Below are 15,310 nucleotides of genomic sequence, written 5' to 3' on the forward strand. Positions count from 1 at the left end.
TGAAGGTAGTGATGAAAGATAAATAACTAGAATGTATGGTCAAAACAGCAATACTTAGAGAAATGGTAGGATGGGATCAGGAAGACTATAATGGGTGGGAAGGATCTGTGTTTTGCTGTAAGTAAAGTGTATCCAGGAAATGTCATATTAAGCTATGGTGGAGAAAATAGCTAGCCTTCATGTGGAATTTATAAAATAGAATGATCTATTTTCTTTCTAGACTTCCCATTACTCTCTATACAAGTATAATTGTCTATCTTGTCTACTGGGTAAGAAACTTGAGGGGACTTTTTTGTTCTTTCTTAGCTGTTAAAATGTTGACACTTTTTAGGGACTGTCAATGAGACCATTTATTAGGGTATTTAGGTAACTGTGTTTGAGTTCAATGTGTTGACATTTTTAGGGAGCCAGTATAATTGTAAATGCCTTTGTATCTGGATGAACGCTTTGTTTATTCTGTCATAGAGCCTTAAATTGTTGTAGTCAGTACATTTCATCAGTCTTTTGACTTTTAACTGACAGAGGAAAACATGTGAAAAAAATGAAAATAAATGCTCTCTGGAATTCAGTGTTACATCTGCATTTTAGGAAATGTGTAAAATGATACAGTTAGTGTACCAGAAATCATTGCAGATTTTGTAAAACCATTATATTTAAAACTAAATGACTGCTGAGAGTAAGTTAAAACAACATAGTTCTTTTGGCTTCTATATGACTCCTGTAAAAGTCTGTAAAGATAAATTTGTTTGGATGCTCAAACAGTAATTCAAACCCTCTTACTTTTTGTATGTTCTACTGGTGATCTGAATATTGTGGAATACCATCTGGATGCTCTCCAAATATGCTCATATCAGCAAATTTGCTGATGACACCAAGTTGGGAGGGAGTGTCGACCTGCTGGAAGGCAGGAGGGCTCTGCAGAGGGATCTGGATAGACTGGAAAAATGGGCTGATTCCAATGGGATGAAGTTCAATAAGGCCAAATGCCGGGTGCTGCACTTTGGTCACAACAACCCCCTGCAGCGCTACAGGCTGGGCGCAGAGTGGCTGGAGAGCAGTCAGACAGAAAGGGACCTGGGGGTACTAATTGACAGGAAGCTCAACATGAGCCAACAGTGTGCCCAGGTGGCCAAGAAGGCCAACGGTATCCTGTCCTGTATCAGAAACAGCGTGGTCAGCAGGACAAGGGAAGTGATCCTTCCCCTGTACTCTGCATTGGTGAGGCCACACCTGGAGTATTGTGTTCAGTTCTGGGCCCCTCAGTTCAGGAAAGACATTGAAGTGCTGGAGCGGGTCCAGAGAAGAGCAACACGACTGGTGAAGGGACTTGAACATAAGACCTATGAGGAGAGGCTGAGGGAGCTGGAGTTGTTTAGTCTAGAGAAGAGGAGGCTTAGAGGTGACCTCATCACTCTCTATAACTACCTGAAGGGAAGTTATAGCCAGGTGGGGATTGGTCTCTTCTCCCAGGCAGTTAGCAATAGGACAAGGGGGCATGGGCTTAAACTCTACCAGTGGAAATTTAGGCTGGATATTAGAAAGAAATTCTTTACAGAGAGAGTGATCAGGCATTGGAATGGCCTGCCCAGGGAGGTGGTGGACTCGCCGTCCCTAGAGGTTTTTAAACTGAGATTGGACATGGCACTTAGTGCCATGATCTAGTAAACGGACTAGAGTTGGACCAAGGGTTGGACTTGATGATCTCTGAGGTCTTTTCCAACCCAGTTGATTCTGTGATTCTGTGATATTTGCAAACCAGGCTTTACCTAGTATACACTAATTACAAAAAAGATTTATTTCTTTGCTGATGTATAAATGAGAATTAAATTAACATTTTATTTTTCTGGCCAGTAAAGAATGCACTGACTCAAGGATCTTCAGTTAGCATTAGAGTTAAACTCGCTGTACTTAATGTAGGAAGTAAGGGTTTTCTGCTCTGCGTTTCTACTTTGAACACAGTCTTGTTTCCTGTCCTTCAGTTGCAACTCGAGGTAGCATCCTATACTTCCTTATTACTGAGATGAGCATGGTCAATGTGATGTATCAGACTTCGCTTCGGCAGTTTTTGGGGCTTTTTGACCGCTCCCTAGCCAGGTAATGTAGCTAACAATAAGTATCATTTGTATTTACCAAGTCCTGGAGGTGTTTTTAGTACAGGAAAGATTTGTTGTAAGCTCATGTCAGAAAGAATAGTGTTGCTTGTTACAATCTTGACAGGAATTATAATTTTAAATACCTTTAAGCCTTTGTCTGTTAGTTACCACAGCAAAGAACCTTCAATGTACTTACAGTCCTTAAAAATTAGGCATTAGGTAATTAAAACCCATTATACTGTGTTGATTTTCAGCTATGCAGAAAGGCTTGATTAGACAGGATTGTATTTTGTTGATCATTCAATCTGAAAGTTGTTCCTAGCTTACTGTCTGATATTCTGGGTTTGTGATCTATTATTTTTTCATGTTTTGAAAGTTCCAAGCTGTGACTTTTTGTCTTTTACATAGTATTCCTTTTAATAAGTTTTATGCAAATAGGCATTCAACTGCAGACCTTTCTTCCAATAGGTCTACCAAGAGCCCTATAACTAGCAAGCGGATTAATAACATTATTGAACATATGACATATGAAATATTCAAATGTGCTGCCCGAGGACTTTATGAGGAGCACAAATTTCTTTTCACATTATTACTTACATTGAAGATTGATATACAAAGAAACAGAGTGAAGCATGAAGAATTTCTGACACTTATTAAAGGTTGGAACTATGGAACAATTTTAAGCAAAGCACATATTGTGTTATAGAAAATTTTTGAGCTGTAGTTATATCTCCTAGACAAGTTGCTGCTTCCTTTTGTACATGAAAAGCCAGCCAATTGACAGAATACATGCTTATCATTCTGTTCAGGTGACAGACAACATTCTGTGGTAGTTCTAATTTATCGAAACACAATGAATATTGATAAATATAGCTTTGAGAATAGTGAGAATTTAAAAATTGTCCTTTCAGTTAGTGTTTATGTTTGCTGCTCAAATTCCAACAGGTATGTATTTGACTTAGAAAAATTATTATTTTACTAAATATATTTTATTTTATTTTTTAACTGCAGGAGGGTGAGCAAGCAAATAGGAACAAAAAGTGATGCTAACATTTTGACAGAATAGCAGACTATTAGCTGAATGTGACAAGTTCATGGGTTTGGTTTTAGCTGCATGCAAGCACTGTGTGCCCAGTTGAAAGCTTGAAGTAATTTTATATCACCTTTCCAAAATACTTAATTTTCAAGGCAACATGTATTTGTGGATTATAACTGTTAGTTTTTCCATGTTGAGTCTTCAGAATATCATTTCCAAACAAGCATTTATTTCCAGGCATATTGCACAAAGAAATAGTCAATCCTCAAAAGAGAAACTGGTTAGCAAAGATTAAGTTTAAGGTACATAATAAAAGAAAATAACATAAACTAGCCAAAATACAAATTCTGCTTCCCCAAAGATTACAGGAATGTATATTGTAGAAAAACCTGTGAATGCATGAATAAAAATGTGGATTCTTGTAGCTTGTGGGCTTTATTATTTATTTTTGTATTTGCTTTCTTCTAGCTTCAGTTGAATTCCAAGGAAGGCAAATGGACATATTGGCAAAGTTATTACATTTTCTGCAACAACAAAAAAATCAAATAAAAATAAATTGAAATTAAGCTTATTCAATTTTTTGTTAATAAACTCAAGCGTATTCTTTTACAGTAAAAAGAAAAATAGCTTGTAATGGGAAGCTGTTACAGATTTAAGAAAATTAGATTTAAAAATAAATTTTGTGTGTTACTTTGCTCAGGTCTGTTCTTAGTTAAGTAGTCTTTCTGCAGACTGGGAAGGCCTAGTCATGTGAAATAATCTTGCAGTATCTGTTATCTAGTTTACATTTTCCAAACAGGTCTTTTTTTTTTTTTTTTTTTTTTAATCTTTCGAGTATCTCCAAGTTCTAATTAAAACTAATACCTAATTTCTTGCAGGTGGTGCTTCCCTAGACCTTAAAGCTTGTCCTCCTAAGCCAGCTAAATGGATTCTGGATATGACTTGGCTGAATTTGGTGGAGCTCAGTAAGCTCAAACAATTTTCAGATATTCTTGATCAAGTAAGTAAGAGCTTTTTAAAATGAACGTATTTGACAGTGATCATATGATAGTGATCAAGGCATGTGGTGGGAAATTGGTTTATTTTCTATAACAGAACGAAATTTAAAACAGATAGCCACAGTTGTGGCCCTGACTGCTTAACAGCCTTTATTGATAAAAACACTTAAAAAACACCTGGAAAATAAGAAGAAAGTAGAATGTTTCACACCCTATATAAATATAATGCTTTCAGATTGGGATACAACTTGCTATTATCCAGTTCATGTAATACAACTTGAATCTTCTTCTGTTTGTTAGACTTTTTTGCATCCCTGTTGTGCTTTCTTACACTATGTTTCATGATGCTTTTTCCAATATTTCTCTGATTACATGGAGCAAGAGTTAGGGAAAGGGTGTTGAGTAATTTGAACGCTCGCATAAATAACATTAATGGACACAAAATGTATGGTAGCTAATGGAGTAAGTAAACATCATTTGGTATATGTGAAGAGTACCTTGTGTACAGTCATGCAGGGAACAGATATGAATCTAGTGCTCTCAAAGCTATGTCTAAGCCTAGCTATTTGTGTTGTGACCTTGGTTTGCTATTATGTCATTACTGAAGATGCTGAGTAGTAGCTCATTTTTTTAGAATATCAATACTTACGGGCATTGTTGCATGCTACAATTAAAATCTGAAAGCTTATCCTCTCTTTTTTATTAGCTTGACTAAATCTGTGTGCTAACATTGCTAAACAAATGCCTACATGTGGATTACATGTCTCTGATCCTCATTTAATGTATGTGACCTCATGGCATTTGAAATGTGACTTGTCTATTTAGTAAGATTTACTCCTTTGATGCTATAACTGCAGATTTCCAAAGCAGAGAAACAGTGGAAAATCTGGTTTGATAGTGAGAGTCCTGAAGAAGAAATGGTTCCTAGTGGCTATGGTCAATCCCTGGACTGCTTCAGACATCTTCTTCTTATCAGATCTTGGTGTCCTGACAGGACCATAGCTCAGGTACATTTATATAGCAAACGTAGTCTATTTAGATGTCACTAGAATAATAGTAACAGGATTTCAATTCAGTACTCTTTTGTTTAATGCAAAACTCCTTTTTGTAATGGACCTTCACTTTGTGTTTTCTGAAATTATTTTCAGACAACTTATGCATTTGTTATAAGGAAAGTGTTAGTAATATTCTTTCAATATATTGAAAGAATATTACTGAAATATTTTTCTATGGAGATAGTATTTCATCTGGAAATATGTTTTTACCCAGTTCTGCTTTATCAGTTCAGAAGGTATTTCTGACTGTCCTTGCGGATGTTACTCACTGGAATTGTAGAAGTGTCATCATTTTAGGCTGAAGTAAAATCTTTTCATGAACTCATTTGGCTGAGATAAAACAAACAAACATAAAAACCATTTAATTAAGGAAGAATTAGACTCACCTTATAAAAATCTATATTAAGGTCCGTTCAAAATTTTTAAATTAAAGTCATCTATTTAAAAAGGAGAGAAATATAAAAAAGTTTATTGAATGGCTGAACTTATTTTAAGAAAAAACAATTTCTAGGAGCCTTTTTGTAATTTTTATACTCTTCTCCAGAGCAAAAGAATAAAAATTTTGCAATTGCTGACAATTTCAGAGCAATGGTTGGCAATTTACTGAAGTCAGAATGCGTCACTAAAATTGCAGCATTAATTTTCTGGATGCAGACCTTTAAACATTGTGACTGGATTTAGAGAAAGTCTCAGCAATTATTGATGTAACTGTGGCCAACAGAGGGTTAAATTATACTGTTTAATGAGTATCTTAAACGTGTTATTTGTCTGAAATGGATCATGCAAAATTAGTTCCTCAGCTCTGTTAATGGGGGCAAGATATACTTTCATCTTACAGTGGTTTTATGAAAACTGATAGTTTATCAAACGCTAAATGGTGAATATCTTTTGTCTCTGAGAAGCAACCAAGTGGTAGTAAGGGGGAGACTGGTCTAAGACAAAAACAATATAATCGGAAAGGATACAAGAAAGGTCAGTTCAAACTGTTTGAAAGAGCCTTTGTATTTCTTAGTAAAAAGGAACAATAATCTAACAAATTTTGAAATAAATAAATAAGGAGTAACAGAGGTGGTCTTCACCTGTTCCTCTGGGTTTTCTACTTAGTGACAGTTATTTTCATCATTACTATTATTAATACATTGTTTAAGCATGAAAAGGGGAAAATCCTAACACCTTTGAAATATATCTTCCATACTCCCTCCTTTTTTTCTCTAATATTTGGAAAGGAAAGCTAGATTTTAAGATTATGTGTTATGCTATCTAATTGAGATGCCACCTTTAAGTAATCACAACCTTTCTAAAGGTTTAGTAAGGTTATTATTTTTATTATACTGTAATTATAGGTATTATTTACAGCAATACATGCAGATATATGTAACACAATATTTTTTTTGTTTTGTTTTAACTGGTCTCAGAAGGCTGTAAGAAATAACACTTTCAAAGACAGTATGAGATGTTAACATGTAAAAACAAATTTGTTGCATATTTGTATTTCTGATTTATAGCAACATTTGCACTGCAGTTTACTTACTGATTTTATTTTCATTGGGAAGAAAACAGTATTAAATGATTACATCACAGGTTAAATTCACCCTTTTAAATATAGGCAAGAAAATACATCATTGACACTATGGGAGAGAAATATGTGGAGGGAGTCATCTTGGACTTGGAGAAGACATGGGAAGAGTCAGATCCACGTACTCCTCTCATATGCCTTCTTTCCATGGGCTCTGATCCTACGGACTCAATTATTGCTTTGGGAAAAAGACTGAAGACAGAGACACGTTGTGTTTCCATGGGCCAGGGGCAAGAAATCCATGCCCGTAAACTTCTGCAGCAGACGATGGCTCATGTAAGAGACAAAAATCTGAATGTTTTTTCTATCTGCATTAAATCCTTGGAAATGAAAATCCTGACATGAAATAAAATCGTTTGGTATATAGTTAATGCTGATGCAAGCAATTATATTTGTTTATATAAAAAATGTTCTAAGCAATAGAGCTGTCTTTTTACAGTCATTTAATTGGCTGTAGCAAGCTTTCTGATACTGTGCAGACACCAGTGTTTTTCATGGAAAATGGAGATTTTGTTGTAGGTCATTGGCTGATGAACATAGCTGAATTGATTGTTTCAATTACATGAAGATTAAATATTCTTCAAGAATTTCACAACTTTTTTTTTTTACTTTTATATTTTTAGTAATATAAACGTATTTTGTCTAATGAAGAAGGTTAACTCCAAATACACTATTGATAGTTACATAACCTTGAGAAAAGCAAGGCCCTATATAAAAATATTTTGTGCTGTTATAGTCTGGATTTTAAATTGGGAGGAACAAATTGATAGCACAGGCATTTTACAAGTGAAACATGAAAGAACTAAAGAATAAAATTTCCTGTATGAGAAAGAAAAGTCGAGATGTTCCAATTTAGCACACTTTGCCCATCAGGTGGTAGTACTGCTATGACTGCTGATGTGAACAAATTAAACTTCTCACGCTACTGTGTTATGAACTTCTTCCCTGTCTTTGTAACTGGTTTTCCTCTGAGTTTTGTCTCAGACTCTCATTTGACAGCTTCACATTAAGAGCTAATTAGCAGATTGGATAAGAAGAAACTCATTCAAAAGATAGGGAAGAAGAGCTCCTTTAGTTATGAGAAATGCACTGTCTCACGTACCCTATTAATGAAGAGGTATGTGAAATTTCTGTATGAAGTATGGTATTTAATATGAGAAAGTTTGATATCTATTAATTGTTAGCAATAGATTAATTATGTATATGTATTTGGTATATATATTTTTCAAGCCTGTGACCCTTGTGAGGAGCAAGGTTTAGCAGCTTGCTCTATGGAGCTACTTCTGAGCTCCCTTATATAAGTCAAGATTTATCAATGTTTATCAGCACTATAGTCATGTGCAGATAAATTTTAAATGTACTGAAATGGAAAAGGTAAGGACTACTTGAGAAGACTACATTGGACAAGTAAGGATCACTTGTTTAGATGATAAAACCAAACAAGATAATAAGGCCTCCAGAAGCAAGAACCCACAGTTTAGCTCACATGAGCTTTGTTTTTGAAAAAAAAGTACTTTGTTAATTGCATTTGTATCATTATTATGGATACAGGTCTCCGTACATAAAATGCACATGAAATCAAACAATTAAGGGCTTGGTTTTGATTTGGTGAGCCTGTGGTGCAAAATTGACTGTGAAGGATTTCCTTCTTTAGCAGCTCTGATAAGCACTTAAACATGCTGTATTTTGCTATAGCTTAGATGTATTGGCTTTGTTGTTAACCTACAGCACAAACAAAGAGTGATTTTAGTGACTGCAGTTTGTAAACAAGGTTTTTAACTTTATATTCTGTTGTTTTAAACTAGGGAGGTTGGGCACTTCTGCAAAACTGCCACCTTGGACTTGACTTTTTAGATGAGTTGATGGACACACTAATAGAGACAGAGACTGTCCATGAAAGCTTTCGACTCTGGATGACAACTGACATTCACAAACAATTCCCTATCACCATTCTTCAAATGTCTATCAAATTTACCAATGAACCACCACAAGGGCTCAGAGCTGGACTAAAGAGAACATATAGTGGTGAGTGCTAGAGTGGTGACGATTTGAAGTTAAATTTTGCTCATTTTTGGACTCTCTGGTGTTGTCATGTGATCACATTGTAAACACTGATAGCAGATGTAAGCTAGTATGAGGAACAGATCACAATGATGCCAGGACACATCTTGATATCCTTGGTTTGAGCTAGGAGTTGTGAAAATGAACAGGAAGAGAAGATCTGCTGAAATTCTGTTGCCAGATCTAATTGGACAGAAACAGGAAATACTTTTATCTTTTCTCAAATGTTGGCTTCTAATATCTCAGTTCAAAGTGATTTTTAATCTTTTGGCAGAAAAGCATCATGTTAATCTATTTTTCCTGTTAAGTACTCTTTACATTGCATAAAATAAAGGTCAAAGAGTCTGTGCAGAAAGTAACTTCATGTGAATTCAGTGAAAAGTAAATGGTGTGTTTGTGGCATTTTGTTTTGTTTTGTTTTTGTTTTGTTTTGTTTTTCCCCTGATGTTTACTCTTCTAATTTGAGCAACTTAGTAACATGCTACAAACTGCCTCCAGTCTACAATGCTTTGGCTTCGTAAGACAATAATTTACTCTTGGGAGAGGCAGTGAGAATATCTCTAGGAATGGCATTTTAGCACTGATTTGAAGTAGTTGTGAAAAATACTTGTAGTGTGTTTCTTATAAAGTACACTTACAATCAATAGGTGTCAGCCAGGATTTACTAGATTTCAGTGACATGATGCAATGGAAACCAATGCTGTATGCTGTAGCCTTTCTACACTCCACTGTTCAAGAAAGACGCAAGTTTGGATCTCTTGGTTGGAATATACCTTATGAGTTTAATCAAGCTGATTTCAATGCGACTGTGCAGTTCATTCAAAACCACTTGGATGGTGTGGATACCAAGAAGGTACTTCATGTTTTTGTGGGAAAGGTGGATTAGGGTTATGTATCTTTCTTGGAGTTGCATGTGTATCCATAGTTCCAAATAACTGAAACACAAACATGATTTTAAATGATTCTTTTGTTTCTTTCCGCAAACATTCAACATTCAAAATATACGTGTCTGTAGAGCAGCAGGCTTAAATTAGACTTCCAGTCCTGTGCATGTTAAATTTCTATATTAACCTGTACATTAAAGAAAAAGTCCCTCCCAGCTGTCTCCTGCAATAACTTCAGAAATACAAACCTTATAAGTATAGATCTTCTTTTCAATGAAAATTCAGTGGGATTTTTAACAAATGGACCACTGAATTTAAACTATTGTTTTGTTTAAATCTATTTTGAGTAAAAATAATAAGGTTTGGTTCCTCCACCCTCTCTTGGCAACATAAAGAAATTGAAAGTGGCTTTAAATGACTATGTAAGAATTCATCTTGCATTCCTCACTTTTGTACAGGCAGTTGTCATATAAAGGCCTGTGGCAGTTCACTTTGCGATTCTCATTTTAAGTGAAAGCATGATAGGAATGAAGCTGTAACTCTTTTCCTCAAATGCTGGAATAGCCTCTTGAATTAGTTCTGAATGAATTCTATTTTGAGAAATCCTTGAATGTGTTCTGGGAATGCAGGGTTATAGGAAAAAATGAGTGTTAAGAAAATAACTTTCTTCCAAAAGGGAGAGAGATGCAAGACTTGGTATATCAACACTTCTTACTAAGGTGGATGAAAACAAGTGCAAAGAGGATAGATAAAGTCAATGCTTTCTCCTTGGTTTTAGGGGATCTCCTGGAGTACAGTTTGTTACATGATAGGTGAGATCCAGTATGGTGGCCGTGTGACAGATGACTATGACAAGAGACTCATGAATACCTTTGTAAAGGTTTGGTTCAGTGAAAATACATTCAGTCAGGAATTCAGCTTCTACAGAGGATACAGCATACCCAAATGTGATACGGTAGATCAATACCTTCAGTACATACAGGTTGGTAAATGAAAGGTTTTCAACACCAAACCAACCCAATTCACTTATTTCTCACAAGTTCCTGAGTTCCTATATTTTGTCTTTTCTTTCAAGTGCCTGTATTTTGTCATTTATTCACAGATTCTTTATTGATTTCTAGCAGTCTATGTATGTATTAGTGACAACCAATTGTTATCATCAATGTTATGATGGTCATGACAGGAATCTTTCCTTTTTCATTTAATTTGCTTGAGGGACATACCTGAAAGCATACAGTTATTAAAGAGGGCAAAGAATGGAGCCCAGACATTGGGTACAACCTCACAGAAATAAAAAGTGTGTATATATGTGGAAGTACAACCTGACTATTAAAATAGCACATAGAGGTTAAAATTGAATTTGATGTTAACCTGAGTGTGATTTGGGCTCTGACATGGCATACAGATCACAGCAAATTATTTGTCCCTAAGACTGTTAGAAGAGACCTAACCTCTTACAAATCCATCTCCAATTGTGCTCTTTTTATATTTTATTGTGTAGAGTCTTCCTGCTTATGACACACCCGAGGTGTTTGGTTTGCACCCCAATGCGGATATCACTTACCAAAGTAAACTTTCCAAAGATGTTTTGGACATCATCCTCAGTATTCAACCTAAAGATAGCTCTGGTGGAGGAGGTGAAACCCGAGAGGCAGTTGTAACCAGACTGGCTGATGATATGCTGGAAAAACTTCCTGCTGATTATGTACCATTTGAAGTGAGTTAATGAAATTCTGTCAACAACATTTGTTCCATCTTGCTTTGTGTGGATTAAAAAAAAAACACTTAATTTTTCTAAAAGTGTATCTGAATTTGTTAATACAGGTAATACTTCAAAAACATATTTTAAAGAAGTGTGACCAGACTCTTAACATTTATGATGAAGTCACTACATTTCCACTGAAGTGCTTTTGTAAGAGCTGTTTTAAAATATTAAACCACTTAATGCTTGAGTCTTCATTTGCTCTGCGGGAGAAGAGGGATCATCAGCTTTTAACTAAAGTTGTTGACACTGTAGAGAACTGAGGTCATGTTGCAAGTGTGTTTGTGCTTCTAAAAGTATTACAGCTTCAACATATGTATTACTTTGGGATTCAGCCTACATCCTGAGGATATTTTTAGGTTGCTTTCTGCTTCAGTGAAGTGAATGTTGAATAGCTCGTCAAGTGATAGCTTTCATTGATTGAAAGCTAGTGTTAGTATCTCAGGGATGCGTATTAACACATAATAGCCTATGTAATTATGTTTGTAATGGACACCTACTGCCTTGCAGCCATTTCTTTTCTGAAATAGCAATTTTCTTTCTGTTTATATGGAAGATGGAAGGACTCTCAAGGCAAGAGGGTTTTTTTTTTAGTTAGAAAACATTTACTGATGACTAGATACATATACAGTCCAATTGACTGTATTCTGTGTCTCTGTTCTGGAGACTACAGTTTAACTGGGTGTTTGGACAATTTGTGTTTTTTCCAAGTATTTGCATAGTTCTTAGTTGTCCTTTAGAGTCCCAGAATTTTAGGATGCTGACATTATAGTTATTACATCATAGTTCTTCCAAGTTGTGGCTGGTTATGAGCTTCAGAGGCATGAGAGGTAAATGCTTGTAAAACAGTTCAGATTCCTTTATTTTCTATATCAATGGATGCTGAACCTTTCTTTGAGTTTCATTATATGTGCAAAGGCTTAAAAGCAAGAAAGATTAGTTATGCCAGTAATAATGTATTTGCAACACTTTTGTTATGAAATGGATGTGAATCACCCCAGTGTGTCATCAGAAAGAAGTTCATAATCATGTTTGTACTTTAACAGATTTCCAAGGTAGCCACCTGCTAAGATGTTTTACTAATTAGATAATTTGCCTGCCATCTCCTCCTTGAGGAGAGTGAAATCTCTTATCCCTAGTCTTCTGCTATTTTACTTACTCTTTAATGGAATTTAGCATGAGGACCTGATACAAGGCTACATGGCTTATGAATGCCAAACTTCTCCTGTCGGGATACTGAGCTATGAGAAGGAGCAAGGAGGCTTGTACAATCTAATGCTCTCTTTTCTGTTTTTATGCAGTAATAAGTTTCTCTTATATGAGGTATGCTCATGAATATAGACTCTCCTCAGGTACCCATGTCTTACATCTGTTGTTTTATGTTTTCTGTAGACCATTTTATATGACATAATCTTACTTCCCTCAAATGGCCTAATTATAATAATATATTTTATCTGAAAAGATGAGTTCACATATCTGAATTTGGAATATTGATTATGTAGCATTCTTCCAAAATTTGCACTTGATGAAGTTTCTGACCTACTGTCTTTCTTGAAGCCTGAGCTTTATGACTTTCCAAAAGGCTGAACCAGGTGTCTGAGATCTGCAAAGGATTGCAATTTGTTGAGTTTCTCAGAAGGGTACTGCTTTAGTGATGGGTTAAATCTCCTGGTAGCTATTAGTTTAATTCTCATCAAATTCTCCTTGACGTCTACTTGATGTGGCTTAATGTATTATAATATATAGTGTCATTGTATAGGTACAGTTAGCCCTCTTAAGTTCACAAGAGCTCTTTTTGGGCAGATCAGCTTTGATAAGAAATGAGAAACTGAAATTTAGTTTGTATTAATGAAAGTGGAGCACTAAACTTTCTCACGTGGTAAAAACTATTCAAATTCCTATTTGTGTAGCAAAATACTGATAAACTTAGGTTATGGATATTACTAAGAACAAGGCTATTTCCCTGTACAGGATTGAATACCTACTATATGTATAATAGCCTTCTCATCTGTCTCCCAATGGGACCGTGTTGACTACAAATTTGCTAGCTATGTCCATACAGTTTTTAATGTTACAATATCAGTTAAAAAGTTATCAGCAAGTTTTACTCAAATGCAAGACTGCCTGACATTGGGATAGTTCCCAACCATTGTTGTAAATAGTGCTACTGTGTTGAGGCAAAGTGGCCAGGGAACTCACTCTTGATTGGTTTGTGCAAAGTGAAGGTTGAGAACTGTCCATTGGAACTAAGGCTCAAATCCTTGAAATAGGGTGTGGCCTACATGCTGTTTAAATGGCATGAACTCATAGAAAGATATACAGACTAAATAATGAGATAGGTTGTAAACACAGCGAGCCTCAGCATCATAGATTTTTCTTGGAATAAATCCTGTTTCTTGCAGAGGATTCAAGGAAGATGCCAAACTGACCATTTAACTTCCTAAATAAAAGTATTATGTCTTAAAAATTGTGTTGGGACCAAACCATGACACAAAGCCACCTTTGTTTTTTGTTTCCGTTGAATGATCTTTGCTTTTCTACCTACAGGTAAAAGAGAAACTAAAGAACATGGGACCTTTTCAGCCTATGAACATATTTTTACGACAGGAGATTGAACAAATGCAGAGAGTTATTTCTTTAGTGAGAAGCACTCTGACTGATCTAAAACTTGCCATTGATGGGACAATTGTTATGAGTGAAAATCTGAGGGATGCTTTAGACTGCATGTATGATGGAAGGATTCCTGCTAGATGGAAAAAAGTAGGTGTACATCACTTGTTTTTTAAGGGAAAAAACTTAAGTAGTTCTGTAGAGCTAGATTAAACTGCTAACATACTTTTTTTTCAAACACAGGTCTTAATCAGAACTGTGCAGCTGCTGGCATAGATTTTGAGCTAAAATAAACACAGTCAAAACAAGCCCTCTTTCATTTATAAAAAATAGAAATGAATGTGGTAGATGCAGGTATTTCCCATTTTAACAGCTTGTTACATATTGGCAGGATAAAAAGCTAGAGAGAAGAGAATAATTTAAAATGTGATGATAAATTTTTAAAAATAACACCCTCACTAGTGGACTACACTGTTGCTACTCTTTGACATTAAAACTTGTAGTCAACAAATAGTAGAGGCTGGAAGTGATTTCTGGAGGTAGTCTTGTTTAACTCAGCTTCTGAAAGCAGGGTCAGTTAGAACAGGCTTCCCGGGACTCTCCAGAATCAAGAGTCCATAATCCTTCCAGGCAGCCTTTTCCAGTATTTGATCACCCTCACAGCAAAAACCAACCAACCGACCAACCAAAAAATCTCGAGGATTTCTGCATTTTGTCTCGCGCTCATGGCCTCTTCTCCAATAACCAATAAGGATTTGGCTCCACCTTCTTTCATTCTCCACACATGAGGTTTAAACGTTGACAGTATCTCCTCTGAGCCTTCTCTTCTCCAGGATAAACAATCTCAACTCGCTCAATTTCTGCCCATAGAAATTGTTTTCAGGGACAACTAGAGCTGTAAATGGCAGATGATAAAAAGAAAAATGGGGAGCTTTTTTTTGTCCTTTTTTTTTTTTTTTTTTTAATTTATTAACAAAGTGTTTTCCTGGTACAAAACCTAGACCAAAACAGTGCTTTACAGCACAAATATGACACAACTATTCAAAGAGAAAAAACATCATGAATCTTTCATAGTCTAAGCTCAACTTTCCTTAGCTTTTTTCCTTTTTTTTTTTTTTTCCAGAAAAAGCAAAATAGTTTTGGCAGAAGTCCTGTTTTCTTAATATATTGGCCTTGGCTTTAGAAAGACATGCATATGTAACTTTATCCTAGTTTACACAGCTATCTAATTTTGA

General features: G+C 35.5%; 1 protein-coding gene across 6 annotated transcripts in view; it reads left to right on the forward strand.

Moving 5' to 3' along the window:
- The window catches only part of DNAH5 (dynein axonemal heavy chain 5), a 151,561-nt gene that overhangs the window by 131,360 nt on the left and 4,891 nt on the right, over positions 1 to 15,310 (forward strand). For 5 of the 6 annotated variants that reach the window (XM_065052638.1, XM_065052641.1, XM_065052639.1 and 2 more), the window contains 10 exons: positions 1,980 to 2,094; positions 2,562 to 2,752; positions 4,008 to 4,129; positions 4,985 to 5,134; positions 6,789 to 7,034; positions 8,564 to 8,783; positions 9,467 to 9,672; positions 10,482 to 10,685; positions 11,205 to 11,420; positions 14,013 to 14,225. In XM_065052638.1, coding sequence (XP_064908710.1) covers positions 1,980 to 2,094; positions 2,562 to 2,752; positions 4,008 to 4,129; positions 4,985 to 5,134; positions 6,789 to 7,034; positions 8,564 to 8,783; positions 9,467 to 9,672; positions 10,482 to 10,685; positions 11,205 to 11,420; positions 14,013 to 14,225 — 1,883 coding nt within the window. Of the gene's footprint in view, positions 1 to 1,959; positions 2,095 to 2,561; positions 2,753 to 4,007; positions 4,130 to 4,984; positions 5,135 to 6,788; positions 7,035 to 8,563; positions 8,784 to 9,466; positions 9,673 to 10,481; positions 10,686 to 11,204; positions 11,421 to 14,012; positions 14,226 to 15,310 lie in introns of those variants that run through there. The other variant, XR_010470345.1, reaches the window with a different exon arrangement.

Source organism: Columba livia, chromosome 2 (genome assembly GCF_036013475.1).
Source record: "Columba livia isolate bColLiv1 breed racing homer chromosome 2, bColLiv1.pat.W.v2, whole genome shotgun sequence".
NCBI classification, from domain to species: domain Eukaryota; kingdom Metazoa; phylum Chordata; class Aves; order Columbiformes; family Columbidae; genus Columba; species Columba livia.